Genomic DNA, 24,250 nt, shown 5'->3' with positions numbered 1-24,250 from the left:
GGGTCTTACCTGGGTCTGTCGCTGCTTCTTCACCCCCTGGTGCTGCTGCGGATTTGTGGGCTCTTCTGTGTAACAGTTGTCAATTTTTCGTTTTTCTCTTTAAAGCTTGTGAGAAACTTTTGGATGCAACCTAGTTTTGGTGGCAAAGGGAAATGATTTCTGTTGGTAAGGGAAACTAATAGGGGAGGAGGAGGACGATGTCTGCAGACACTTGCCCAGGGCTCAGCACTGGGCCTCTTTTGCCAGGGGACAGCGGCTGGTTCTGGGATCTCTGGCTGAAAGGAGCGCTCTCTGGGTGCCAGGATTTCACTGGGGGTGGTGTGGGGTGGAGGGAGGGAAGAAGGGAGGGAGGGAGAGAAAGAGAGAGAGATGGGCTCTGGATTTTTAAAGAGACCCCGAAATAATGGCTTCTGTAAGAGTCCAGGCTTTCAAAGAGGTGTGTTCAAGGACATGAGTGCATTCGTGCCAGGGGGAATGTCTTTTATGGTAAATTAACTCCGGTTAAATTGAATATTTGTTCAAAGGGAAACTCCAGTAGTTAAAGCTGGTATTATCAGTAGCGCTTCCCCGCCCCCTCCCCGCAGACTGGTGCTATGAGGGCGAGAAAAGGGATGCAGCGTAATGTGCAATACAAAGTGATGCTTTGGGGGGTTTTATTTTAATCTAAGATGAGATTGCCTAAAAATTTCTGAGAGAGAAATGAGTATTTATATGGATTAACCCCGACTGTCACCTCATTCCTTTCATCTTTAAAGACTGTCAACTTTATCTTGTCTTTTCAAAAGGAAGAAATGACCCACACAAAGGAAATTAACGTTGTCAGAACGCTGAGTAGAGGATTTGCCTCGGGGTGGGGGGTGGGGGTGGGGGAGCTGGGAGGCTGCTCCCAGTGGTGTGTGCCCTCAAGGGTTAACTCGGGGGAGTTCTCGAAATTTCCCCGACTTTACCTGTCTTCCCAGATCCACTGCTCCCCCTCTCCGCGGCCTCCTCAAATCCCCCCCCCCCCAGCGCTTTTCTTCTTTGGGCTCTCGGTTTGCGGGGGCTGCAGCTGGTAGAGGTAGACTTGGCAAGCTCGCCTCATTAAGAGAGCTCTTTGAAAACGGACTGTGTTTGAGCATTTCCCTAATGAGGACAGGACGGGGTTAAAAAGTGACCATTTCATGGTTGACTTGAACCTGCCTACTTTTCTTGATGTGTCGTTGTGAAATGCTTGATGTGGATAACTCCCACTTGGTGAAGGAAAAAGTCACTGGTTCCTTCAGGTCCTCTGGGGGGACAGAAGAGGGGGGGCGGTGGGCAGAAGCGAGAGAGAGCGAGAGAAAGGAGAAAGTTGAGGAAGAAAACCGAGAGGCGACGAAGAGGGGGAGAGGAAAGGAGAATCAGAGGGGAGCCCCCCAAGACCTCCACAGCACAGTTGGGAGTAGGGGCGGCCCCGCCCTGGGGCGGTCGAGTCCCCTTCTTGGCCCCAACCGCCCCTGGCAGCCCCCAGCTAGGCAGACGCGGAGTCCCTGGCACTCACTTTTCCTCTCTCCATTGTCTGGATAGCCTTTGCTTCCACCTCTTCTCCACCCAACCCTTGCCGAAAGCCGGAATTTGGGGGGCGGGGAGTGTGTGTGTGTGTGTGTGTGTGTGCGCGCGCGCGCGCGCGTGCAGAGAGGGTGCAAGGCAAATCGCTTTCCTCCAAATACCCGAAATCAAGTTCATTCACTCGCGACCCGCGGCTCGCGGCCGGGGTGGGGGCGGGGGCGGGGCCCTCCCCGCGGGAGCGAGGCCGGCGCGACCGCCTCTGCAGGGCCATAGCGGCACACGCACCCAGCTCGCGCGCGCGCCCGCCCGCCCCGCAGCTTCGGGCGCGCCACCGCCCCGCCCTGCCTGCACCCCGGCGGGGAGGGAGACGCTTTCCGCCGGCGCCCCGGGCCCCGGGGGGTGGGGATTGGGAGAGAGCCAGCGGGGCTGCAAGGAGGAGGAGAGCCGAGCGGGCCGCGGGAGGAGGAGGAGACGGAGGAGAAGGAGGAGGGAGCAGGAGGCGGCGGCGGCAGCTCGGCCCGATCCTCCCGCTCCGAGCGAGGCCACGTGCACGGGGCACCCCCGGGAGGGCGGCAAACCGCGGCGAAGCGCGGCGCGCTGTTCCTGCGGAGCGGCCCCGGGGCGCGGGCCCGCGCAGGGGAGACCCCACAGGACCCCGCCCCCCGCCCCCAGTCCGCGCCGGCGCTCCCCAACTACTTGAGCCGAAGTTCGCTCGGGCCCCCGCCTCCTCGGCCTGCCCCTCCTCCCTTCAGCCGGAGGCTTTGGCGGACCGCGCCCGCCCCGGGTGCGAGAGTCGGCGCCCCAGCCTGGGCCCCGGGGCGGCCTGGGTGTGAGGGAATTTTCCATTCGTTCCTTTCTCGGGCCCAGACCGGCTCAGTGCTTCTCCCACTCGGATGTTCCCGCGGCTTAAAGAGTCCGCAGCGGGCACAGAAATACCTCTCCCAGGGCGGGTTTTCGGGGGTGTGGATGTGTATGTGGTGGTGTGGGGAGAGTGCGGGACTTGCCCAAAGGGCGGAAAGAAGATCTAGTTTGGAGGAAAAAAAAAAAAAAAGTCATGGTTCAGTTGCACGGATATGAGACCTTTAACAAATGAGGGAGAGAGAGAGGGAGAGAGAGAGAGGAGAAGAGAAAGAGAGAAGCAAGAGGAGGAGGAGGAGGAAGGTGGGGGGCGGGGGGTGTGGAGAGGCTGGTGCAAAAGGAATGCGCGTTTGCAGGAGGAGGAGTAAAGCGATGATTGTGTAATTAAATAATAAAACAATCCTTAAGTCTGATTTGGAGAGAGCTCGAGCGGGGTCCAGAGGGTGGAACCGGTGAAATTTTCAACTTCCAAGTTTTGCAACGAAAGAAAGCGAGAGAGGGAGGGGAAAAAAAAAGAGCCCAGAGCAGAAAAGAGAGGAGTTTGGAGCCGAGCGGGAGAGCGGGATTTATCGTTTGGGATTTTTCAGGAGCTCGTTCCGATCCCCCTGGGCTCTGGGCAGCGGCGGCAGCAGCAGCAGCCTCCTCGCTCGGCCGGGTCAGACGCGGGGCGAGGCGGGCGGTCGGGCGGCCGGGCGTGGAGGAGCCGGCGCGGGCGGCGGCGGCTGCAGCCGGGGACCGCGCCGCGAGCCTCTTCCGCCCGGGAGACCTGCGCCCGAGCCCCCTCCCTCACCCCAGCCTCTCCCTTCTCCCTCACCCACCCCGCCCCCACCCAGCCCTCTCCCGCGCGCGCCCCGCCACCCGCGCGTACTCGCTCACGCTCCCCCTCGCGCACACACATGGTCGGCTCGCGGCAAAGTTTCGCCTGCGATCGCCACTCCGGAATCCTGCCGCAGTGCTCGGGGCTGTAACCTTGAACTTTCCCAGCGCGGTGACACATTCTCCTCGCTCTCCCTCCCGCGCTCTCTCCTGCGCCCCCCTCCCCGCCTTTTTTAAAAAAGCATTTCACCACCAACCACCACCCCAATCCAACCCACACCGAACCTTCGCGCACCCCCTAGCCCCCAACAACAACAACAACTGCAAAACAGAAAATAAATCCCCAAACCCAGGCGAAAAGCAGCCAACACCGGCGGCGGCGGCGGCGGCCTCGGCGAGCAGGGCCAGCGCGCTCGGACTGCAAGAGGGTTAAAAGTGTAGATTGGATTTCACCCCGGGAAATCTAGCACGCCGAGTGAACTTGAATCTTTGGCTATTTAAGGAGGACTGGGTTTGTTGTGAAGTTGCGGTGATCCAGCGCAGAGCCCCGTCCTGATTGATCGCATCGCGGGGCTCAGATGACTGTAAAATGAATAGATGAAATTCTTGCTTCTCGAAGATTTTCTTGGGCATCTCCGGGAAAGTGCGTTTTAAGGCGAAGTCATGATGTATTCTCCCATCTGTCTCACTCAGGTACATGTCTCGGTCGCTCTCTCGAGCTTTCTCTCTAGTCCGAAATGCCTTTGTTTTGTTTTGTTGCTCTCGTCTGCCGACAATTAACGGCTTTAGTTAACCTCGGTACGCCCCTGCCCCTCGCAGAAGTGGCCCGGAGTTGCGGCGGGATTTGCGGGGCGGCGTGGGAGCCGGCGCGCGGCCGGCCGCTCGCCCGAGGCCATCCCGCGCGCCCAGCCCCGCGCCCCGGGCTCGGGAGCCGGAGCCCGCGCGCTGCCAGGGCAGCTGGGCCGGGCGAGGCCGCCGGGGGTGGGCAGGGCCCGGGCCCGGGAGCGCTAGCCCCTGCGCGGCCCCCCGAGTGCCTGCTGCTACGCGGCGCCCCTGCCCAGGGTGCCCGTCGCCCCGGTCGGTCGCTGGAGCGCTGAGACTGATTCGGGCTTTAGAGGAGCTTTAGGGGGGACTGAGCCCTTATAAACAAGCAGTGAACTTGGGCGAGGGGACTCCAGCACGAGTCCTTGTGGGCGCCTCTGGACTCCGCTGCAGGCAGTGGGCGGGCGACCGAGCGAGTCGGAGGTTGTGGTCCGGGGACCCATTCCTTTGCTTAATTTGGGGATCTGAAACTCTGGTCCATCGTGATCCGCACTTTGAGGTTTCCCGTGACCACACCACAAAGGCAGTCTTTACGTTGACACGAGTTAGTTGGTCGTGGTGAAAGTTAAGGACTTTAGAACATGTTCATTTTGTGGAGACCTGTTCCTTTGACGATATTTGGGCGTAGCTCAGAAGGCAGAAAGTAATGCTGGAAAAGTAAGGTCATTTACATTTTTTTCACTTTGAAAATTGCCCTCCTAAGTCCTTAGGAACAACGTTATGACATAAAATACTGGCTTTACACATTTTTGAGAACACGATTTATATAATTTTAAACCAGACGGTCAAATGGAAAAGCAGAGAGACCGAACAGACTTACCTGGGGGCAGTTTTCATCGCCGCCCAGCCAACTAACCGCTGGCGAACTCACTAAATACCTTAGCCCAGAGTTGTTATTTGAAGCAGTATTTTAAACCTCCGAAGGTGTCGGACAGTTGACTTCAGCTTTTTGGAGGCAGTGTCACCATTGGTAATTGATAACCATTTTCTTTGACATTGGCAAAAAAAACAACAACAACAACAACAACAAAACTAAACAGTTAAAGAAGTGTCGCCAGGTCTTAGGTGTGTTACACTTATTTTAAAAAATCCGATATCACGGTGATGCATTTTTATACTGGACAAATGATTAAGATTTCAATTGTATGACAATTAGAAGCCATTGTGATTGGAAAGGACTAAGGCATTCATAAATTGTGAATGAAGATGAAAACAATGATAAGGCTTATTCAGTGATTGGATACAGTCCTGTAGCTTTTTGGCTGACACATTTTTTATTGTTTATATTTTGTTTGGCATCTGAGTATGATTAACTTAGATATGGCTATTTTCAGCAAGTAACGTGCACTTTAATTTCACAAAACTGGAAAAATGAGTTGCTGAGCTATTTGTATTTTAAAGCTATGAATAAAAGCTAATAAATATGATGATGAAACTGTTTCAGGTATAGCGAATTGCTTTCAGTTGTAAAAGTTACCTTTCATATTACCCATCAGCAGGATTTTTTTTTCTCCTAGTAAACCATGTTCATTTGATATTATTTTTACATTATTGAAGCATAGCTCCATTGAAACAAATTGAGGTAAGCTTTTTTGCTTACAAAGTACCACATCCCTTATTCTCACCTGTAAAAGATTGCTTTTCTATATAAATTTAGATTTCTAGCATCAGTTGCTCAGAAACATTGCTAGCGATTACATTGCATTTTTGATTTCCTCTAAATATCATTGTAAAGTCACTAGCTTTAACTTAATTCCTGTACATTGGAGATAACATTGCAGCTTCATGACATATGGAATATTAGGAGCATATATAGCATAATCATTCAGCTCTCACATTAGTATTCAAGAACACATACTTACCAACGCTAATTCATGATGACTAATATTCTCTACTGTTTTAGTAATGTAAATCTAGGTTGACGTATTAAAACTGCTTTTGGGATTGAAGGCCTATATACAGAAGGGATTGTAGCTTTCACATTCTCACTTAATTAATATCTCTGTGACTTTATAGGTAATGTGGGTGTTACAAAAGTAAGAGCACATTAACAGTGCAACTTTTATATCAGACCAGTAGTTTAGTTTTGTATGATAGGAATCTAATGGCTAGAGCAAAATGTTTTTTAGGATGTATAAATACAGAATAGAGAAACATTCTTAACTGGTTGAAAACTTTACAAAGTGTCTCAGTTGTTGCAATAAAGTGTCTAGGTTTTAGAAAGAATTTTAATTCAAAAGGAGCTACAGTTAAAGTTGCTATTTAGCAACGTGTGATTTAGCAACGTGTGATGTAAAAGTGTCAGTAGATTGATATAAATCAGTATTTCTACCTCAGTTAAATCAGACATAAAAGGAAAATTAAGAACCATCATGTATGATTTAATATTTTGCTTTTTCTAAAAATAATGTAAACCCTTAATAAAACTTTCACCTGCCATGATTGCATTGACTTTTAAAATTTCATTGTCGGTCAAGTTCTTCAGGTACATAGCTTTAATGGTTTATTATTATATAGCAATGCTCCAAGAAGATCTAGTATTTATTCTTCCACCTCTATATTGATCTAATTTTCCATCCGTTTCATGGAAACCATTGTTTCTGTGAAGAAGAATAAATATTTCTGGTGGAATTAAGATTGTTTACTTTTATATTTGAAATTTGTAACTTGGTTATTTTATCAATTTAGATCAATTAAAAGAAGTTTTAGAAGAGAAATGTCAGTGAATTTTGATAAAAATTCTGAAAGGGCAGGGTGGCATATTACCTTAGTATAGAGCCATTCGATCTTAAACCACTCAGATGCTCAGCTGAAGAAAAAACTTTCATAATTGTTTAGTAAAGTGTTATTGTGATAAACTATTCATTAGGGCATTTGAATGCCTTAATCACTTCTTTTTTTTTTTTTTTTTTCTTTTTTGGATGAAGACAGTTACTATGTTCCATATTCATGTCACTCAAAATGACTAAAAATATATTGCAACTCATTGTTAGAAAACAGTCACACTTGAGAGATGACATTTTAGGTATGTTAATACAGAAATATATGTGACTTATAACAAACCTCTACTTACCATTTTTTTTTTTGGTTTTTTTGGAGGTTATGTCTCCATGTTAAGTGTTTCACTTGAAAGGAGTCCACAGAATGCTAAAGCCCTGAAAGATGTTTATAAGGCAAGTTTGTGGAGGGAGGAAGTTTACTATTTCTAGTAATCAATAAGAAAAAAAGTGTGTTTTAAAAACATTACTTGGCAACATTGGCAACAAACTCAAGACAAACTTAAAAAAACCAGCATTGTTTTGCGTGCATTTGCTAAGAAAGTCCAAATTCAGTCCTCAGATGTGCATTTTGATTGTGTAAAATAATTTATTAACATTTTGAGATTTGTGACATGACAGATGATTTGAAACTCAAACAGATTTAGTAAAAACTATGTTTGATGTCTCTATAAGAAAATGAAATGTCACTGAACATAGTACTTAAGGATGTAAGCACTTAAGAGTTACCCCACCGCTTAATAATATCTGTTAAAATAATACAGCTTTTTAAAAAGTGGGGCAAGGGTAAAACACCGGGACAGAGCTCCCTCCCAGCCCCATGTACCCTTTACATTCTCAACTCTTTGGCTGATGAGTACATATGTGTGTTTTTTAATCATATCCATAAATCATAGTAGAAGTCAGATTATAGGAAGTGAGTTCCCAAAGCATGTTTAAGTCCACATTTCCTTGAACAGGGCTTCCTTTGCATTATGTCTAAGGGGGATAAGCAAAGTTTTTGTAGTTACAGTGAAGACTGAAAGCATGGCCTCAGAAAGTATATGGAGATAGGGAGGTCTTATCATGGGCTGTGGTTGCTGTTAGCAGGACTGTTCCCACACAAAGAACAGATTGTGGTTTAACTCTTTCCATGGCCTAGTTTAATGTGCTCGCATAGTAACCGAATTGTTCAAATCTCTGCTGGAAACTACTGATCAGTTTAATGATTTCCTCCATGGCATTTGGTTATGCCTCACGCTGTGATGTAATCATCTGCCTTCTGTATTGTTATAGAATTTTGATTTATACTCATTCTGCCGTAGGAACGCTTTACAGCAATATGTTACAGCCCTTGATAACTGCATTATTGATTGGATGGGACATACATACACCTTTTCCGTATGGGAAGTGCAGGCTGTGAACATACCGCAGTCTTTAGCATTGGAAACCTGAATTTCATCTTCAAAATGGATTCAAAACTCTATGGGATTTTTGGGGGGACACCTTCTTTGTTAGAGTGGCATCAGTGGCACTTTCTTCATCTTTAACCCTCCTGCAATTCATCCGTCTGCTGGTTAGATAGAGAATTTATTTCACATAGTTCAGGGTGACTAGCACCAGCACATACTACGTTGGGATATGATAGGGTAGAGAAAGTTATTTTCTGGTTGGGGTGACAATACAGTCAGTGTGACCAGAAAAGTGGCCGCAGCGGAAGTTCTTATTTGCTTCAGATCTTGGTTTATTGCATTCATGCAGAATGTGTGCACAGGGGGTTAGCTCTTTCTCTGAGCAGTAAATAGGCCTAAGCTTATGAGACAGGTTTTACCTATGGCAGGAAGTAATGAAACGCTAACTGCTTTGGGAAGTCACTTGAAATATCTGTAGGTGAAGATTATCTGCCATTCCTCACTGCCTCCCTCCCTTAAAAAAGGCTTAGATGGAACAGGCAGGAAAAATGCAGAACCCTAAGGTAGACCACTTGATTCAAAAGGCAGGATACTGTACAGTCGATACACGTGCAGCTTCCCAAGCCACGCATACACGCACCCACAGTCCTGCCGGAGAATTCACATGCGTAGCAAATGCATTGTATTGATTCCACAAAAGCAGTAAGTGACCAGCGGTGCACTCCCGGTGTCACCCTGCCACCGCATGCAGAGACACAAAGCATGTAAAGTTGGTGCCAAGTTGCCATTTTTCATTGTTCACCTCAGATGGATTTTTAAGGGGTTTAGAATAATTGCCATACTCCTGTGATCGGTTAACAAATTAACCGACTCTGTGGGACTTCAGATTCTGTAGGAAAGCTGCCGGAAGAACCTTCATATAATTTTTGTTTGCAACTTTAGAAACTTTTGCTGAAAAGCGAAAGAGCGTGTCTCTGTGTCTATGAGAGAATAGAGTGAGAATGCGTGTGTGTGTGTGTGTGTGTGTGTGTGTGTGTGTGTGTGTTGGAGGTTAGTGTTGGTGGTGGAGGGGAGAGAACGCACTGCTCAAAGTATGGAAACCTTCTGTTCAGGACACTGATACGACAAGCTGTGTCCTTTGCCCACTTTCCCTCACTGTATACCGGTTTCTCTAGTTACCACTCTTGGAATGGTGCTGTTTCAGTGTTGGAATGTTGGACGTTTGATAAGAAAATGGATCAAGTTTAATGGCGCATGCTCTTTGAGCCACCAGCAGCCTCTTGCTGAGAGCATGCTCCAAAAGCGGGAACTGTGTGGCATTACACTGAGCATCTATATGCTTTGTGTTTCTGTGCCACAGAGAAGAGAAATGAACTGTGGCATCGCTCCTGCCTTCTGAACAGCTCTGCTCCGATTAAAAAAAAAAAAAAAATCTCACTGTGTTCTTTGTAAAATGGTACTGCTTAGCGTTAGTTGGTCAATCAAATATTTAGATATTAAATTAGGTGCCAAGCACCTTGGTTTACTTACGTTTTAAAGAATGTAGGATGCATGGTGGGAATGAGGGGGATGGGCCAGAGTGGAAATACAAATATAAATCTTATTTTCTTTTTAGGAGGCAGAATCAACCTGTAAGTTTTGGTGGAAAAGGGGTTGCTTGTCATACTTTATTTTCTTCTTGTTTTGCTATTTTGATAATTTTAAATAAGAAAAAAATGTTATTTTTATGCCTAACTTTTTGTAGTGCTTGGGAATGGATTGTAGTTTTTTTTTTTTTTTTTTTGAGCCTTTGCAATGAAACTGACTGTGTATGTATTCTCCCCTGACCCCCCCCACCCTCATCTTCCACAGGATGAATTTCACCCATTCATCGAGGCACTACTCCCACACGTCCGTGCAATCGCCTACACTTGGTTCAACCTGCAGGCTCGGAAACGCAAGTACTTTAAAAAGCATGAGAAGCGAATGTCAAAGGATGAAGAAAGAGCAGTCAAAGATGAGCTTCTCAGCGAAAAGCCTGAAATCAAACAGAAGTGGGCATCCAGGCTCCTGGCCAAACTGCGCAAAGACATCCGCCAGGAGTACCGAGAGGACTTTGTGCTCACCGTGACTGGCAAGAAGCACCCGTGCTGTGTCTTATCCAATCCCGACCAGAAGGGTAAGATCAGGAGAATCGACTGCCTGCGACAGGCAGACAAAGTCTGGCGTCTGGATCTAGTCATGGTGATCCTGTTCAAAGGCATCCCCTTGGAAAGTACCGATGGAGAGCGGCTCATGAAATCCCCACATTGCACAAACCCAGCACTTTGTGTCCAGCCACATCATATCACAGTATCAGTTAAGGAGCTTGATTTGTTTTTGGCATACTACGTGCAGGAGCAAGGTAGGAGCAGATCGTTCTTTCTTGTAGCTCGGCAAACACTGCTCACAAACCCCATATGCAGAGTATCTGGCTTGGGTTAGATGGTCCTCGAGGCCCCTAGACCTCCTTCACCCACTCTGGCTACTCCCATGCCCACGGCCACGTGCAAGCCGTGGAAATAGACATGGAGCTTTCGTACCTGGATAGGCGTGGATGTCTTACAAAAGACCACAAAGAGATGCATTTTCAAATGTCTTTGAAAGCATATACCTTTTCAAAGACGCAGACTAGTCTGCAAAAGATAGTTAATTATGATTCACTTTTTGTCCTCGGCAACATTCCTTGCATGCAGTCATCTTTTCTCAGTTGGAAAATGTAAATTTATTTATGAAGAGTCAAACCCGCTTTTTAAAAATCTCAGTATAGCCTCCTAACTAGCGTGGTAGACGAACTTTATTTACGAATCTAGTCCTATTGCACCGAAAATAGAATTAACATTTCCTATTACAAAATGCCCAAGGTAGCATTTGTCTATCAGAAAGTGTATCTTACGTAGAGCTAGATTTATTTAATTTAAATATTTCTATCAACACCTACTTCTGATTGTGTAATAATAGTCGCTGTCGATGGAATGGATTGTAGTTCTTGTTTAAATAATTTACGTTATAATATTTCCCCAGCGTGACGTGGGAAGACTTAGTATCATTAGTTTACTTGAATGTGAATTTATCAAACTTACCGAGGAGAAAAGGTGTAGCCCTCCTGACAGAACAAAAACAGAAAGTGGACTGGTTACACTGGTTTAAAATAAATCTCAAAAAGAATGTGGAAACCACATACCATACCTATTAAAAAAATACTTGGTAAAGAGGGTGGTGTAAATGTTGCCCGGATGAGTCAAAAATAGGTGAGATTTTTGCTGAACGTATTTTTGAGTTCATGAAATGTGTCTTTATTATTTTTTATTTTTCTTAGTATGCCTTTCCTTAAATAGTGAGAGTTGCTCTTCTTCAAATACATGTGTCAAGATACAGATTTCCACGTATTAGCAACAGTCCGTAGTAAAACATCATTTTAAAAAGCAGCATACCAAAAGTGGACTGAGGTTGGATTTGTCACAGATGGTGGGTCATTTCCTACCTCGGCCTGGTGGGAGGGAGGCGGATAGCGGTGGCTGACGGGTATCTGATGTTCGTCATACAAATGTGGGATTCAAGAAATCGGTCTGAACTTTATTACTGTCCAAGAAAATAAAATATCAGGGTTATAGTCGTTTGGCTCAGAAATCTAGATACTTATCATGTGCTTTTTGTCTTTATAATTCCTTGATACAGTTTTAGAGATAATGCTTAAACGTCATTGAAGAATGTCTAGTTTGATTTTAAATAATATGCTGGACAACACATATTTGGAACGTTTGCTATTTTTCTCTTGGAAACACCGCATTTACCATTTCCGTGCATTTAAGGATTAAAGTGCAAGCACTGATGGTTTAGGGAAAACTCTGTTTTCACCCTGTGTGTCCTAAAATCCAAGGCCATTAACACACGACACTTAATTTGACTGACAGCTGTCTAGGAGGTGACCTCGGAAGGTGGGCTACGTATGTGCGTTGGACTGTAGAGTGTGTTGTACGTGAATTGTGAAAGTCAAGGCTGGAAGTAAAGTTTTAAAAAGTGGGTCATGCAACTTTGTAGTGCAGGGAGGGAAGATTCACTGCTGCTCATACTCTGACTTGCTGGAAGGCTAGTCCTGGAGGTGTGCACGTATGTACATTCCCTCCCGGGGCAGGCAGCCAACTCTCTTGGTTGATGAACTGACAATAAAGAACACATCCTTTGGATTTGTGAAGATAGATTGAAGAAAGAAAACCGCAGAAATGCCTTCTGCTTTGCACCATGGGTCCTAATAATCACGAAGTTTTAAAAACAACTCTCGGAGACCATGTTTTCAGATAAGACACTGATTTTGTTGTTGTTCTAAGTATCTGTCATAGAAAGCTTTCGTTATTTTACCCCGTACGTCTATTCTGTATCCTCTCCTATCTGCCAGCGCAGCATCTCTTCTTAACATCTGTTGGCTCTTTCTTTGAAAAAGTCACATCAGGATGCTTTTGCGTTTTCCTTTTTTTCCAAATTTGCATCTTTTTATTTTCTTGGTTTATTTTTTGGTCAAATGTAGGTTAATTGTGTTGGTTCGCAGTACAATTGATTGAAGAAGGCATTTACAAAGATAAGTCTGCAGTCAATCAAAGTGCTGCGTATCTCCCATCATGACTCTTTATTCCTCCTTTAAGTACATGAAAACCCACTTAAGTCTGTTTTATAAATCAGGCAAAGAAGTATGAAGAAAGACATGAAAGAAAAATAGGAAAAGAAAACTGTAATGTTTACAGTAGAATGAGCAACGAAATTACCTTTCTCCCCCCCCCCTTTTTTCTCTGTCTCCCCACTTCTAAGCGACTGGGAGGAAAACACGAGAAAGAACAGAGAGAATGCCAAAGATGGTTGCCACTGGCACCAGGATTGGCATCAGACCCTCTTTGTTTAGCTCAGGATGCCTGTGATTTGTTAGTTGGCATCCGCATTGCAGTGTGGAGTGATGTTACAATATATTGACAATTTCCAGATCTAGAAATGTCAATAGTCCTCTTGGTTATTTATACAAGATCACAAGCTGCATCTCTTTTGGAGGATGAAATAAAGACCAACATATAATAAAGTTCCATTGTTGGCCAACTTCCTATGCTTTTCTTTTTCCCTCTTTCTCTTTTGGTTCAACCCACACTTCTTTTTTTTCCCCCCCTCATGCCCAGCAGCCTCATGTTTTTTGAAATGTGGAAAGTTCCTAGAGCTTTGACACAAGCCATAGTACTACATCTGCATCTGATATGGTTTTGGGAAAACTTGATGCATTTTGAAATCATTTTTGATGTGTAGTGCATTAGACCTTCGCATCACATGGCCACAAGGCAGTATTTTCTTTAAGGCTAAATCTCTTTGTTATTCAGCCTCTTCTACGCATATAGCCCGGTTGACCGCAATTTAGTCCATTTGTTCTATTTCTCTACATTAGTAAAGGGTCGTGTTTGATCCAGTCATTTGTAAAATTGTATAAGCCCCTCACTTTACCTAAAATGTACACATCATGGGGGAGTAACTGCGTTTAAATCCATAAAATCATTTGACGCTATTGATTCAGAGAGCTGCGCTTCGGCTGTTTCGTTGCTACAAGAACCGCCATTTTGTTTGTGAAGTGCCAGGCGAGGGGGAAAAAAAAGGCAGACACTGTGCTTGATGCCAATAATGGTTGCCAGTGGCACCGAGGTTGGCATCAGACCCTCTTTGTCTAGTTGCTGAATGCCTTTGATTCGTTGGTTGGCATCCGCATTGCAGTGGGCACACTGGAAAGTTTTTGACAATCCCTGAATGAAAGCTGCTTGCTTGTTTGCTGCAGCAAACCTTAGCTAATATAAAACCCTTCCTTTTTATTTTTTAGGTGTTTTTTTTTTTTTAAAGCCTGGGAGAGATTAAAGGGAAAAATAGCTCTAAAGTGGCCTCCATTTTCCCAAAGATGTTAAAGATGTCCAGTGATTCTGGGGCAGGTGGTAACTATTCCCCATCTTGTCTTTGTGATTGCATCCGTGAAAGCAAAACAAAACAAAACAAAAACCAGGCAAGCCTTGCACAGGACACCTTACTGGGACAGAAGTGGGCTGTACGATGCGGGGTGTGCAGTGAGGGTGTGGAGGGCCAGCTGAATGGAGTGATATATAATGCATTCATTATGACTGAGTATTGCTTTCAGTCACATCACTGCTTATTTCTTATGCAAGTTTTAGTTCCTTCAGTTTCTGCCCTTCCAAATTTTGTAGTAACATGTTGAGAGGATCTAACTTTTCTTTCTAGTTAGCAGTGTGTAACAGTGTAAATGTTAAAAAAAAAATAACCAAATCTTAATGAGGAAACCTATGTGCTAAGGTCTGATACAAATCGTTCATGGCTGAATTTCCCAATTCTGCCTCAAAAGGTTGCCAGATTCTCAGTGCACAATTCTGCACACCAGGAAAAGCAACCAAAGGGCTGAAATAATTTTGGTTGAAGTTTCCTAGATAGTTAGCATTACTGCCGCTTTCCCGTTAACCACCGTTATCTCGTTAATTAATAAGAAGGATTAGCAGTTCTACCCAAAGGGCTGCAGGGAAGGAAGTCTGGCCTATGGGAGGCCTTGGGTCCAGGCTGTGTCCCGGATGAAGGGGGAACAGGCTGGGTTGGGTGGGGGAACTGGGCTTTCTCTGAGGCAGGAAGAGGTCAGAACATACTAAGAAGTTTAGAGATCTCAAGAGATAGTAACTGTTGTCCTGAGTTTAACAGGTTAGAGTTTAAACTAAGTCAGCCTAACTGATTTTTGGACTCTCCTTTGCACTCTTATTAAACCTGTTTCGGATACTGAAGAGAGGCCAGGAACTTCATGGCTCTCATCAAAGCGGGGTTTCCTTTAGCCTCGTGGAGCCCTTAAAATCATGGTCCGTTGCTGGATGGCAACTTTTGTTGTGTTATTGTTAAGTGTTGTGATCATTAAAGTACGTCTGGAAGTTGTGAAAAATGTGACTTGTTTACATCATTATTATTGTTTTTGAAATAGAATCCTTCCCGGTTGTCACATATCATTAGCGAGGAAGCAAATGCGAAGAATTATTTTCCTCCCTCAGTTACTGACTTTTAGAATCCTTTTGGGTAACAATTATTTCTTTATGAAAAGCTTAAGTAGATAATGGTTTGCAAGTTGACAGCGTGTTTTAACATTTTAATAAATTTCACTTCATTTGCAGGTATTTCCCATTATGGGGAAAACTAAGCTTTTATACTGTGTTACGAGTAGGCTGCTCTCTAGGATGATTTGGCGTGCTTGCATTGCGAAGTGCTCAGAGAGCGTAAAGTTGGTGTGCATGTTTGACTTAGGGGAACACTGCTAAGTTTTCCCATCTAGCATCCTGTCCTTGACTGAACTCATGAACTGCAGTGCACATTTGTTTGCATTCTGGCTCACACACAATTCACCAGATAAAGAATGGCTCTTACTGGCATGCCTAGCTCCTAGGCTTAATGAGACCTTTGTGGGAACATATATTGTAAGATAAGATACTTAGCAATTTTCTCACTGATAAGAAGAAAACACAGTCTAAGGGGCCAGAAGTTCACCCTCCATGCCATGATGTCCCCGCCATAAGAGAGCTCTGCTAGACAATTCAAGAGTTAAACTCAGAGGCCCCAGTTGCCAGCTGGGAAAGCTTGGCATCTGTGTTCTGATATGGCAAACTAAGCTCTTGCATTGCTGTTAATATGATTTCACTTTTCAAAGGGAAAGGGGAGGGGGAGAGAGAGACAGTGAGAGAGAGAGAGAGAGAGAGAGAGAGAGAGGAGAGGCTCGTTTGTTACATCCATTATGATTTTCAAATATTAAAAAAAAAATAACAGTGACCCACTTTCTGGAGGCAGCGAAGGTAGGGAAAATATCCTACCGACAGCATTAGACATCCCACATACCTTCTGCCCTCCCCGCCCTCCCCCATATGCACAGCAGTACACATTTTATAATAAAAAATATTCATCTAGATTATGGGTTTGGATCTGCAAATTCAGTGCACTATGCCTCTTGAGTGGTAAAATGACTCTGTATGTAAAAGAACCGAAATGCTGTTCATTATTCAGGAATAACGGTAATTTGGGGGGAGATGTGACACCTTCCCAAGGGTGACTCCTCGACAGATTCAGTGTGTGCCTTGGAGCTTGGGCAGGAGCCATTTAGGGAGGACACCTATGGCCACTGCTTTAAGTTCTTTAAAGTTGCTGTTTTCTAGCGTGGTGTGGGGGAGTGTTTCCACACGTCGAGGTAACGGATTGGGTAGGATTTCTTATTTACTAAGTTGTTTTTCCTTAAAGTTGGAACTTGGGAGGGAATTGCCAAAAGGAAATTAAAGTTTTAATCCTTCCGTTAACTTTTTCCTTTCACATGTGGCATTTCAGTCTGAAACGCTCCAAGATATCTGACTTAGTAAAGCCTTTCTCCTCATAAACGTTCACTGTGCCTGACTGGACTGAAACACTGGATCCGTGGGGTTAAAAAACCTCTGTCACGACACTCTTTTACCCTTGCCATCTCTGCCGACCTGTTAGGATTTCAGCACCTGAAGAGGGAGGGGCCCAGCGCACGGCTGAGTCAGAATTCTCTGGAATTCGTAAAAGTGGAGATAAGTAAGTTTTCCTTTCTGTCATCCCAGTGGCTTGTATGATAACTGACTTTACAGTGAAGGGAATAATTACCGCTTTGTTGGAAGCTTAGGGCTGCAGAGAGTGGAGATAGCGGAGGAAAACCTTATTGAAATGGGAGATTGTTCAATATCAGAAATCGTGGGCAGAGGCAAGGGTGATGCCCAGCTTCTCGGTAGGGATTTCTGCTTGGGGAAGGATAGCATTTTCTATGTGCCGTGGCGGAGCAAGTGACCAGCCACACGTAATGTTCTAAGCAAAGTTTCCAGCTTTTCCCCCCTCCATCCTTGTGGGGGAGGAATAATTTTAGAAGTCTCAAGGACTGGTTGTTATGTGATGGGAAACTGGGGTTCTTAACAGCAGCGTGCCTCAGCGCCAAGCACAGCAAGAGGGGAACTTCCTCTGAATCATGCATGCTTTCCTGTGGCCACACGGTACGTCGTCCCGTTGTAGAGAGCGTTCTTGGGCCCTTGAACTCTAATTATGTGATGTGGTTAATTTAACTGAATTCAGTTGTGAGGATTTGGCATCGAGCATAAATCATCAGACGGCGAGGACCTTGTGAAGTCCGTGTAGTGAGGAGTGAGTCTGTGGGATTAGCTTGTGTTAGACTGAACGGTACAGGATGTGAGGCTAATGGGACTTGAATGGTTGGGCTTTTGGTTGTTATATTATTCAGAAAATTGGAAGAAATGGCTAGCAATTAACCAATGAGGTGGAAAGACCTTGAGGCTGAATTGAAGGCCACACATCGAAAAAAAAAAAAGTCCTCAAAATTTACATCAAGCAGTGTTCTAAGATAGGAATGCAAACTATTCCTGTGCATAAATATATTGTTTATAATAAAACACTTAGGAACACATATTCTCTCTTTTATGATGATAGTTTAAACAGGACAGCGTTGATGAATCACAGACAAATTAAAGAACTCTGAATAAGGACTATATAATTGAAAATATGGGGTGATGGATGAAGTAATTTTACTAGCTGAGAGTTGCCTGGAGGTTGTATATTTTCAGAATCCCATTTTAAGGCAGTTCAGAGCATGTAGTAAGTTCTGGATGAGGCACAAATCATTTGAAAATGGGATTTGTTTAAACAAGTGCAAAAAAGAAAGTAAGAATTGCCTTTGGAAAAAAAAAATTCTTTATTCTAAGTCTGTGCAGTTTAAAATTTGGGGTTGGATTTAACTCTGTTTCTCAAAATAGAAAATCTAATACATAGGATTCAGTTGAATTTTAAGATACACATATCTCCCACGAAACTACACAAAAGCCTTTAATAGGAATCAGTTAATACGAAGTGACACTAATTTATATTCTGATGCTGAATGAGGCTGAAGATTTCTTTAAAAACTTGGGTTTTCCAAAGCACACTTTGAAAAAAAATGCGTGGAAAAAATGTGTCGCTGTTAACAGGGAATGGCAGAGCTCAGGACAAAAATCTAATCATGAGCACAGATGTTAAGAAAGTTATTTGAAATAGGGTGCATTCTGTAATTCACGTGAGGAGGGGATTACATTTATGCCTATGTTAATAACACGAGTATGTCAATACCCAGTCTATACCCCTCTATTAGTGAAATCTAAAGTGTGAAAAATGTTCCTGCTTAGGACAACTTGTATTTTATTATTCTGACATCTGCAGTTTCTGGATGGATTACCTTAAATTTGCTATGCTATGTTAAAAGCCTTGTTTTATGAGGTCGGTCTCAGCTTCTGGCCTTGGTGTCAGGAACCCTGCTACGTGATGCAACTTGCCTTGTTAGGTTTAATTGACCAAAGCTGATGTGTTAAAACAATTCATTTGTGCTGTAACTTATGCCCTGGCTAAGTTGCTACCTGAATCCTTTGACCTTGACTTGTCTGGGTCACGAAATGGCTGCAAGCTGTTTGACCTTTCTATTGTGCAGTAATGTCACTGTTTCCTCTTATTCTTTTATGGTAATAGCTGACAAAAAGCCCCAGCCCTGACTTTACACCCCAGTGGATTCGAGGCGTCCCTCTGCAGTAGCCATGTCTTCTGTTTGACATGGTCTGGCTGTAGAAGTGACTTTCTTTTGTTTGCTGACAGTGATGGGGACAAATTTGCAGCCCTCCTTGCTGCAAGAGTTGGGGGATAGTATTCTGGCATTTGGAGGGATTTGAATTCCTTCTGCTTAGATTTTCAGTTTCCGTGTTTTATGATGATGCACATCACAGTTTCCTTTCCCCCACTCTTCTGGGGTTGACTTTTCAGCTTTTTATATTTATGATTTCCTTAATAATCGCTTTTCAACATTTTCAGCTGTTAAAATAAAAATATTTTATTGTCATTGCATAGGGTAAAAGTGATAGATTTATTTATGCTTTTGGGTACCAATATATAAGTCCTAAAACAACTGACTTCTAAACTTCCCCATGTAAATCTTTGTCCAGCATTGGAAAAAGCCTCCTACTAACCATGCAGGACAAGCCACAATTTTCCGGAAATCAGAGTGATGTTGTAACTTTACGTATTCCATCTTATAACTCAGAGTGTATGGTTTTAGGGGAAGCCTATTCTTTATGACTTAAATAGCTTAAGTTCCAATACATGGTAGCGAACCATTAGTCGATGGGAAGTTTTTATTTCTGTGGGGACTTTTGCCAGCATGTGAAATTGAATATTTATTTTAATGAACATAAAAATTGTCTTTGTATTCTTCACGAAGATCCGTAGGCAAAAATGGAGTTTTACCTCTGTTCTCTTCTGAAGCAGTGAAATAATTTTATTTTTAAAATATTGGAAATGCCTTCTAAAATGCTAAAACACAGATATTTTTATCCTACCAAATTTTTCTTTGCCAAATATGACACTGTAGTTCATGATTTTTCCTATATTTGCCAGATTAAATATTTAAAATCCAAGCTGTTACATTTTATTTTTAAATTATTAGAGGAAAAAAGGAAGTTTAAGTTAGAATGTGCATTTCCTTACTTGCACACCGCATGCTGTTTATACATGTGTGTGGATACGCTGACAGATGAGAGACAATGTGGTACAGACACTAGAACCTTGGGAAAAAAGCACTAGATTTTTCTATTCCCATTTAAAAAAATAACTGAAATGGCAGGTGAGAGGATGTTACTTTTTCTTTTCTTTTCTTTTCTTTTTTGTTAGGTGACTGTTGTTTGAAACTATTTTTCCCCCAGGAATGTTCACAAGATCAAGGAATTTAAATGCTTCTCAGCATTAATTGTGTTGATAATCCAGCATCCCAGGGGTTCGAGGAAGAAGGGTGAATGAAATACACTGAATCTGGTTTTACTCAGTAGCATTAGTTTTTCTCTGTTCTGTAAAACCCAGTCTAGACTCAAAGACATGTCTCTTGGCTTTCTTTTCACTCGTTGGCTTCCTCAGTGGTAGAGCCACCATAGAGTTGGGTTTGGATATGGCTAGTGGGTTAATGGGTCGGATGCAGTGGGACAGTGGCTGGAAAACATTGACCAGCTCTTGAGGATTATGAATGTTTATGACTTCTTCCTGAAGTCAGTCTCAGTTCCTCCAGCGAAAGAACTTACAATGGATCTCAACTGTTGAGTTACAGAGGTTAAGTTCCTGGACCATGGGTAGTTGGTGGATGCTGGGGTGTGTGTGTGTGTATGGGGGGGGGTGTGGGTGTGGGTGTGGGTGTGGGTGTGTATGTGTGTACTCAAGTGCGTGTTACAGAAGTGAAAGAGGAAAAGTGAAGGTGGAAAAAAAGAGAGAAGTAGGGCTTAGATCTTGTAGGAACTACTTAAGAGGGATAGCTCATTCATAGCTTGAAGAGCGACTAACTGCAATTTAAAATATTCTGTCATCCTTTGAATTTTGGGTTGCTTTTGGAGTTGAGTACATCTCCCTTCTTCCTGCCATTTTAGGTTTTTTCCAGCACCAAAAGTACATGCATGACTCTGACAATTAGGGGTCTAGTCTTGATTCTACCCTGTATCAGCTTTGTGACCTTGGTCAAGCCACGTAAGCTCCAGGTGCTTTGGTTTTCTGTTTTGTAAGATGGGGATTAAAATGTCTGCTTCACAGGACTGTTTTGGGATTAAATGAAATAATTCATGAAAGAAAAGCGGTAATGTTAGTAATAGCCATTATCGCTCTATGTAAAGGAACATCACGTAACATGGACGTCCAGAGAAGCTACCATAGTGTTGAAGAGAAGGAGTGATTGGGTGTTGAAGCAAAAGGTCATCAATTAGTTTGTACACATCAGGTGATAAGACATTCCCAAGAGAAAATGAAAGGCCTGATCAGTGATGTGAATAGATACTTGTTAGTAAGACCTCTAAATGTAGGAATACGAAGTTAGCTAGTTGTATATAGTTTTAAAATCTACTTAAACTAGGATAACTGTGCAGCTTTAGCAGTCCTTCATATCACATTTACCAGAGAAGTAGTTTTGTGATCAATCTAGTGGTGTGTCAAAGGAAGGAGTAAAATAATTCTATTAGCACCTCTCTGAATACATAACTCAACTTTGGTATCAGATGAAGGGTGTCCTAGCAAGACTTGTAATTCATTGCATTCCAGTAAAAGCATAAGACTTTTATTTACCAAAAATTTAAATTGCCAGCATTTGGGAGAACTACACTTGTGTTTTAAATTTGGTTGGACAGAAGTGATGATGTGGCCAGCTCGGCTAGATTGTTCTTGAAGAAGACCATGCCGCTGGTTTTTAGACGCTAAGTCTGTAAGTGTCTTATTTAAAAGTCACCCCTGGTTGGGTCAACACTCAAAATGTTTAATTAGTTGCATGAATTGTTTTGACTTCATTACCACTTAGCTTTTCTCCTTTAAGTCAGTCTTCCCCATTTATCCTTTTTATGGTTTTAAGAAAATTAATTAAGTGATCTCCAGGGGAAAAAAAAAAACTTGCTATTTCTTACTTAAAGTGATTTCAGTTTTATTGAGAACAACTGGAAGCCACATGGGAAAGGGTTAGAACATTTACTTCTTCTCAAGCTAGATTTGGGATGAGTGTTTGACTTTATGGCTCTGGTTGGCTGGATCCCGTGGTCAGCTTTTGTGGGCAGATCTACGGGGACCTGGTCATAACACTTGACGTCCGTGGCCGGGGGGGTGTGGCTCCCCTCGCTCTCTCTGCCCAACAGGTTTGGAAAGTGGACAGATTCACCCACACCCACGATCTCTACCGGAGAATGTCACGTTGGTGCCGTTCCAAAAAAAGTCATATTCTCATATGAAGCATTTTATAATAATAATAATAATACCTGGGGGTTCTGGCCAGGAATGACAGGAAAAGCTATGTCACTGTTTGTTCATCTGTTAAAGGATAACTGGGATGTGCAGCAGGCCGAATCAGAACATTGATTAGTTTGTTTCGATTCTGGCACATAACTGTGAATAATCTGTGTCACGCGTTTTCTCTTTGAGGACATACCTGGTGTTCAGTTGCTATTCTTCTGTTTGTGGGATACGCAAAAATTAAAAAGTGCGTATTTTAGTCCATGAAGCAAATTTTATCTAAAATTGTTTAACATACGTAAAACGGATTGCTGTTGATGGCAGAAGGCTTTGGTATTTTATCTTTCCAATACATTGGAAAAGCTTTGTTTACACTTATGATTTAAAGATGAGGTTGACCTAAAATAGGAGTGCATATATGGTTCATGGTTCTTAAATACTGGTTGCCTTTCATAGCCTCCTGGAGATGCTAACATGTTTCTTTAAATTTCCTGACGGTAAAGTATTAATATTTTTGGATAACTTAGAGTTATCATGTAACAATATCTGTTCTATTTACAGTCTCCAAATAAGGGAAAAGCTGCTTATAGTAATATGAGGATCACTGGTCTTACAATAATTAAATAGACTTGTTATACTACATTAATCCCTTTTGGAACATTTGGAATGACTTCTTAGTACTAACAAACATAGCATTAGGGCCTAAAATTAATCTGCTTTTTGTATCCAACATTTTATAATATAAAACATGTGTATAGAGAAACATATTTTGGGTTTAAGATGAGTTCATAGGAGGACAAAATGAAATTATATTGCAGTATGATTCCTAGTACTGATAAAATATGGAATTCATTTAGAATCAGCCTAGGTAGACAAATTGTTTTTGGTAAGGTTTGCTTTTCTGGTGAGCACCATGTTTGGGCTCTCGGAATTACTTTCCCCCTGAGATCCAGGTTTTGTGAATGCCCACCGGATATATGCGATATGAAATGGGAACATTTCAATCCAGTATCCGGGAGGCTGTGTTAACACCTTGTGAGCTAGTGTTTCTTGGTGCGGCTATGTATTAATCCCAGAGAAAATGAACAGGACTCAGTTTTAAAGTCTGGTCCAGTCTTATTCTACGTTTCGTAGAAATGGTTTGAGTTAATGACGGACTCTGAACTCACACAGCATTATTGCAGATTTGTTGAAGGGACTTCTGAAATAGGGTGACATTTATATCTTCTGCTGTAGAAGCCCCACAAGGCATAATTTCCTCCTCAGTGTGGGCTATTTTTATTGTGGAGTTTTTCACACCCAGGATGTGAATTCCACCTGGGGTGTTCCAGTTCCAGGGAAAATACTTCGTGCAGGATGAAGTATTAGTTCCCATCTAGGACAGATTGCATGCGTCTGTGCAGAGTGGGTTGGATGCGCTGAGATTATCCAGTGGTTTGCAGCCATTTTAGACCGTGTGCCTGGGACCAGCTAACACATTGTCAGGGAAAAACATGATGTAGCAACAATATTAGATCATGCAAATGAGACTACTGAATAGTAATAGTTATGGGCAATATTTTGGAAAACACTGATTAGTGACAGTTTTATTACAGCAAATGTATGTATCAAGTCCCCAGATTTCATTGTAATGCACTGAAAACAGATGTCAAAGTGTCCCAAACAGAATTTCATGGTTAATCTACATATTGCATGGAAAGTACAAACAAACCATTTAGAATTCTGTTATTTAATCCTTTTAGAAGGAATGAAAATATACAATTTAGATTTACTCCATTCTTTCTTTTAATTTCAGTTTTTGTTTTCTAGGGGCTGATGATAAGTTATTTTTTTTGTTGTTGTTATTTGCTGTTTTCTTAAGATGCGTATGGGAGAAGACATATCTTCACATAGACATGGTTTTACTTCATGTACTTTGAACTGTAAGTTTCTGAACATAAGGTCTTTGCATTAAAAAAAAAAAAAAAAGGAAAAATTAGGCTCTAAATTATTTAGTGACCTGGCAATGGAATTACTTCCTTCCAGTCCTTTGTTTACTGATGTAGAGTTTCTTCTCTGCCACATAGTGATTGAAGAAGCATGCCGGAGACGAGGAGAGGAAAATTGGTAGTCCAAGTACCCAGGAGACCTTGAGCCTCTCAGGGTCTCTGTCAAGTGAGGATATTGGCCAGAAGACTTCTACTATCCCTCTTAGCTCTGGCATCTTAGGAA

The 24,250-nt window shown here is 43.1% G+C and overlaps 1 protein-coding gene across 8 annotated transcripts in view; it reads left to right on the top strand.

The window, feature by feature from the left end:
• Positions 1-3,805: 3,805 nt before the first annotated feature.
• NFIB (nuclear factor I B) overlaps positions 3,806-24,250 on the top strand; it is a 238,943-nt gene continuing 218,498 nt past the window's right edge. For all 8 annotated transcript variants that reach the window (XM_049634972.1, XM_049634930.1, XM_049634910.1 and 5 more), the window contains exons 1-2: positions 3,806-3,894; positions 10,043-10,574. In XM_049634972.1, coding sequence (XP_049490929.1) covers positions 3,865-3,894; positions 10,043-10,574 — 562 coding nt within the window. In that variant the 5' untranslated portion in view covers positions 3,806-3,864. The remainder of the gene's footprint in view (positions 3,895-10,042; positions 10,575-24,250) is intronic.

This window comes from Panthera uncia, chromosome D4 (genome assembly GCF_023721935.1).
Source record: "Panthera uncia isolate 11264 chromosome D4, Puncia_PCG_1.0, whole genome shotgun sequence".
In the NCBI taxonomy this organism is placed as follows: domain Eukaryota; kingdom Metazoa; phylum Chordata; class Mammalia; order Carnivora; family Felidae; genus Panthera; species Panthera uncia.
Note: the sequence above shows the minus strand (reverse complement) of the source record. Positions and strands in the feature narration are given on the sequence as shown.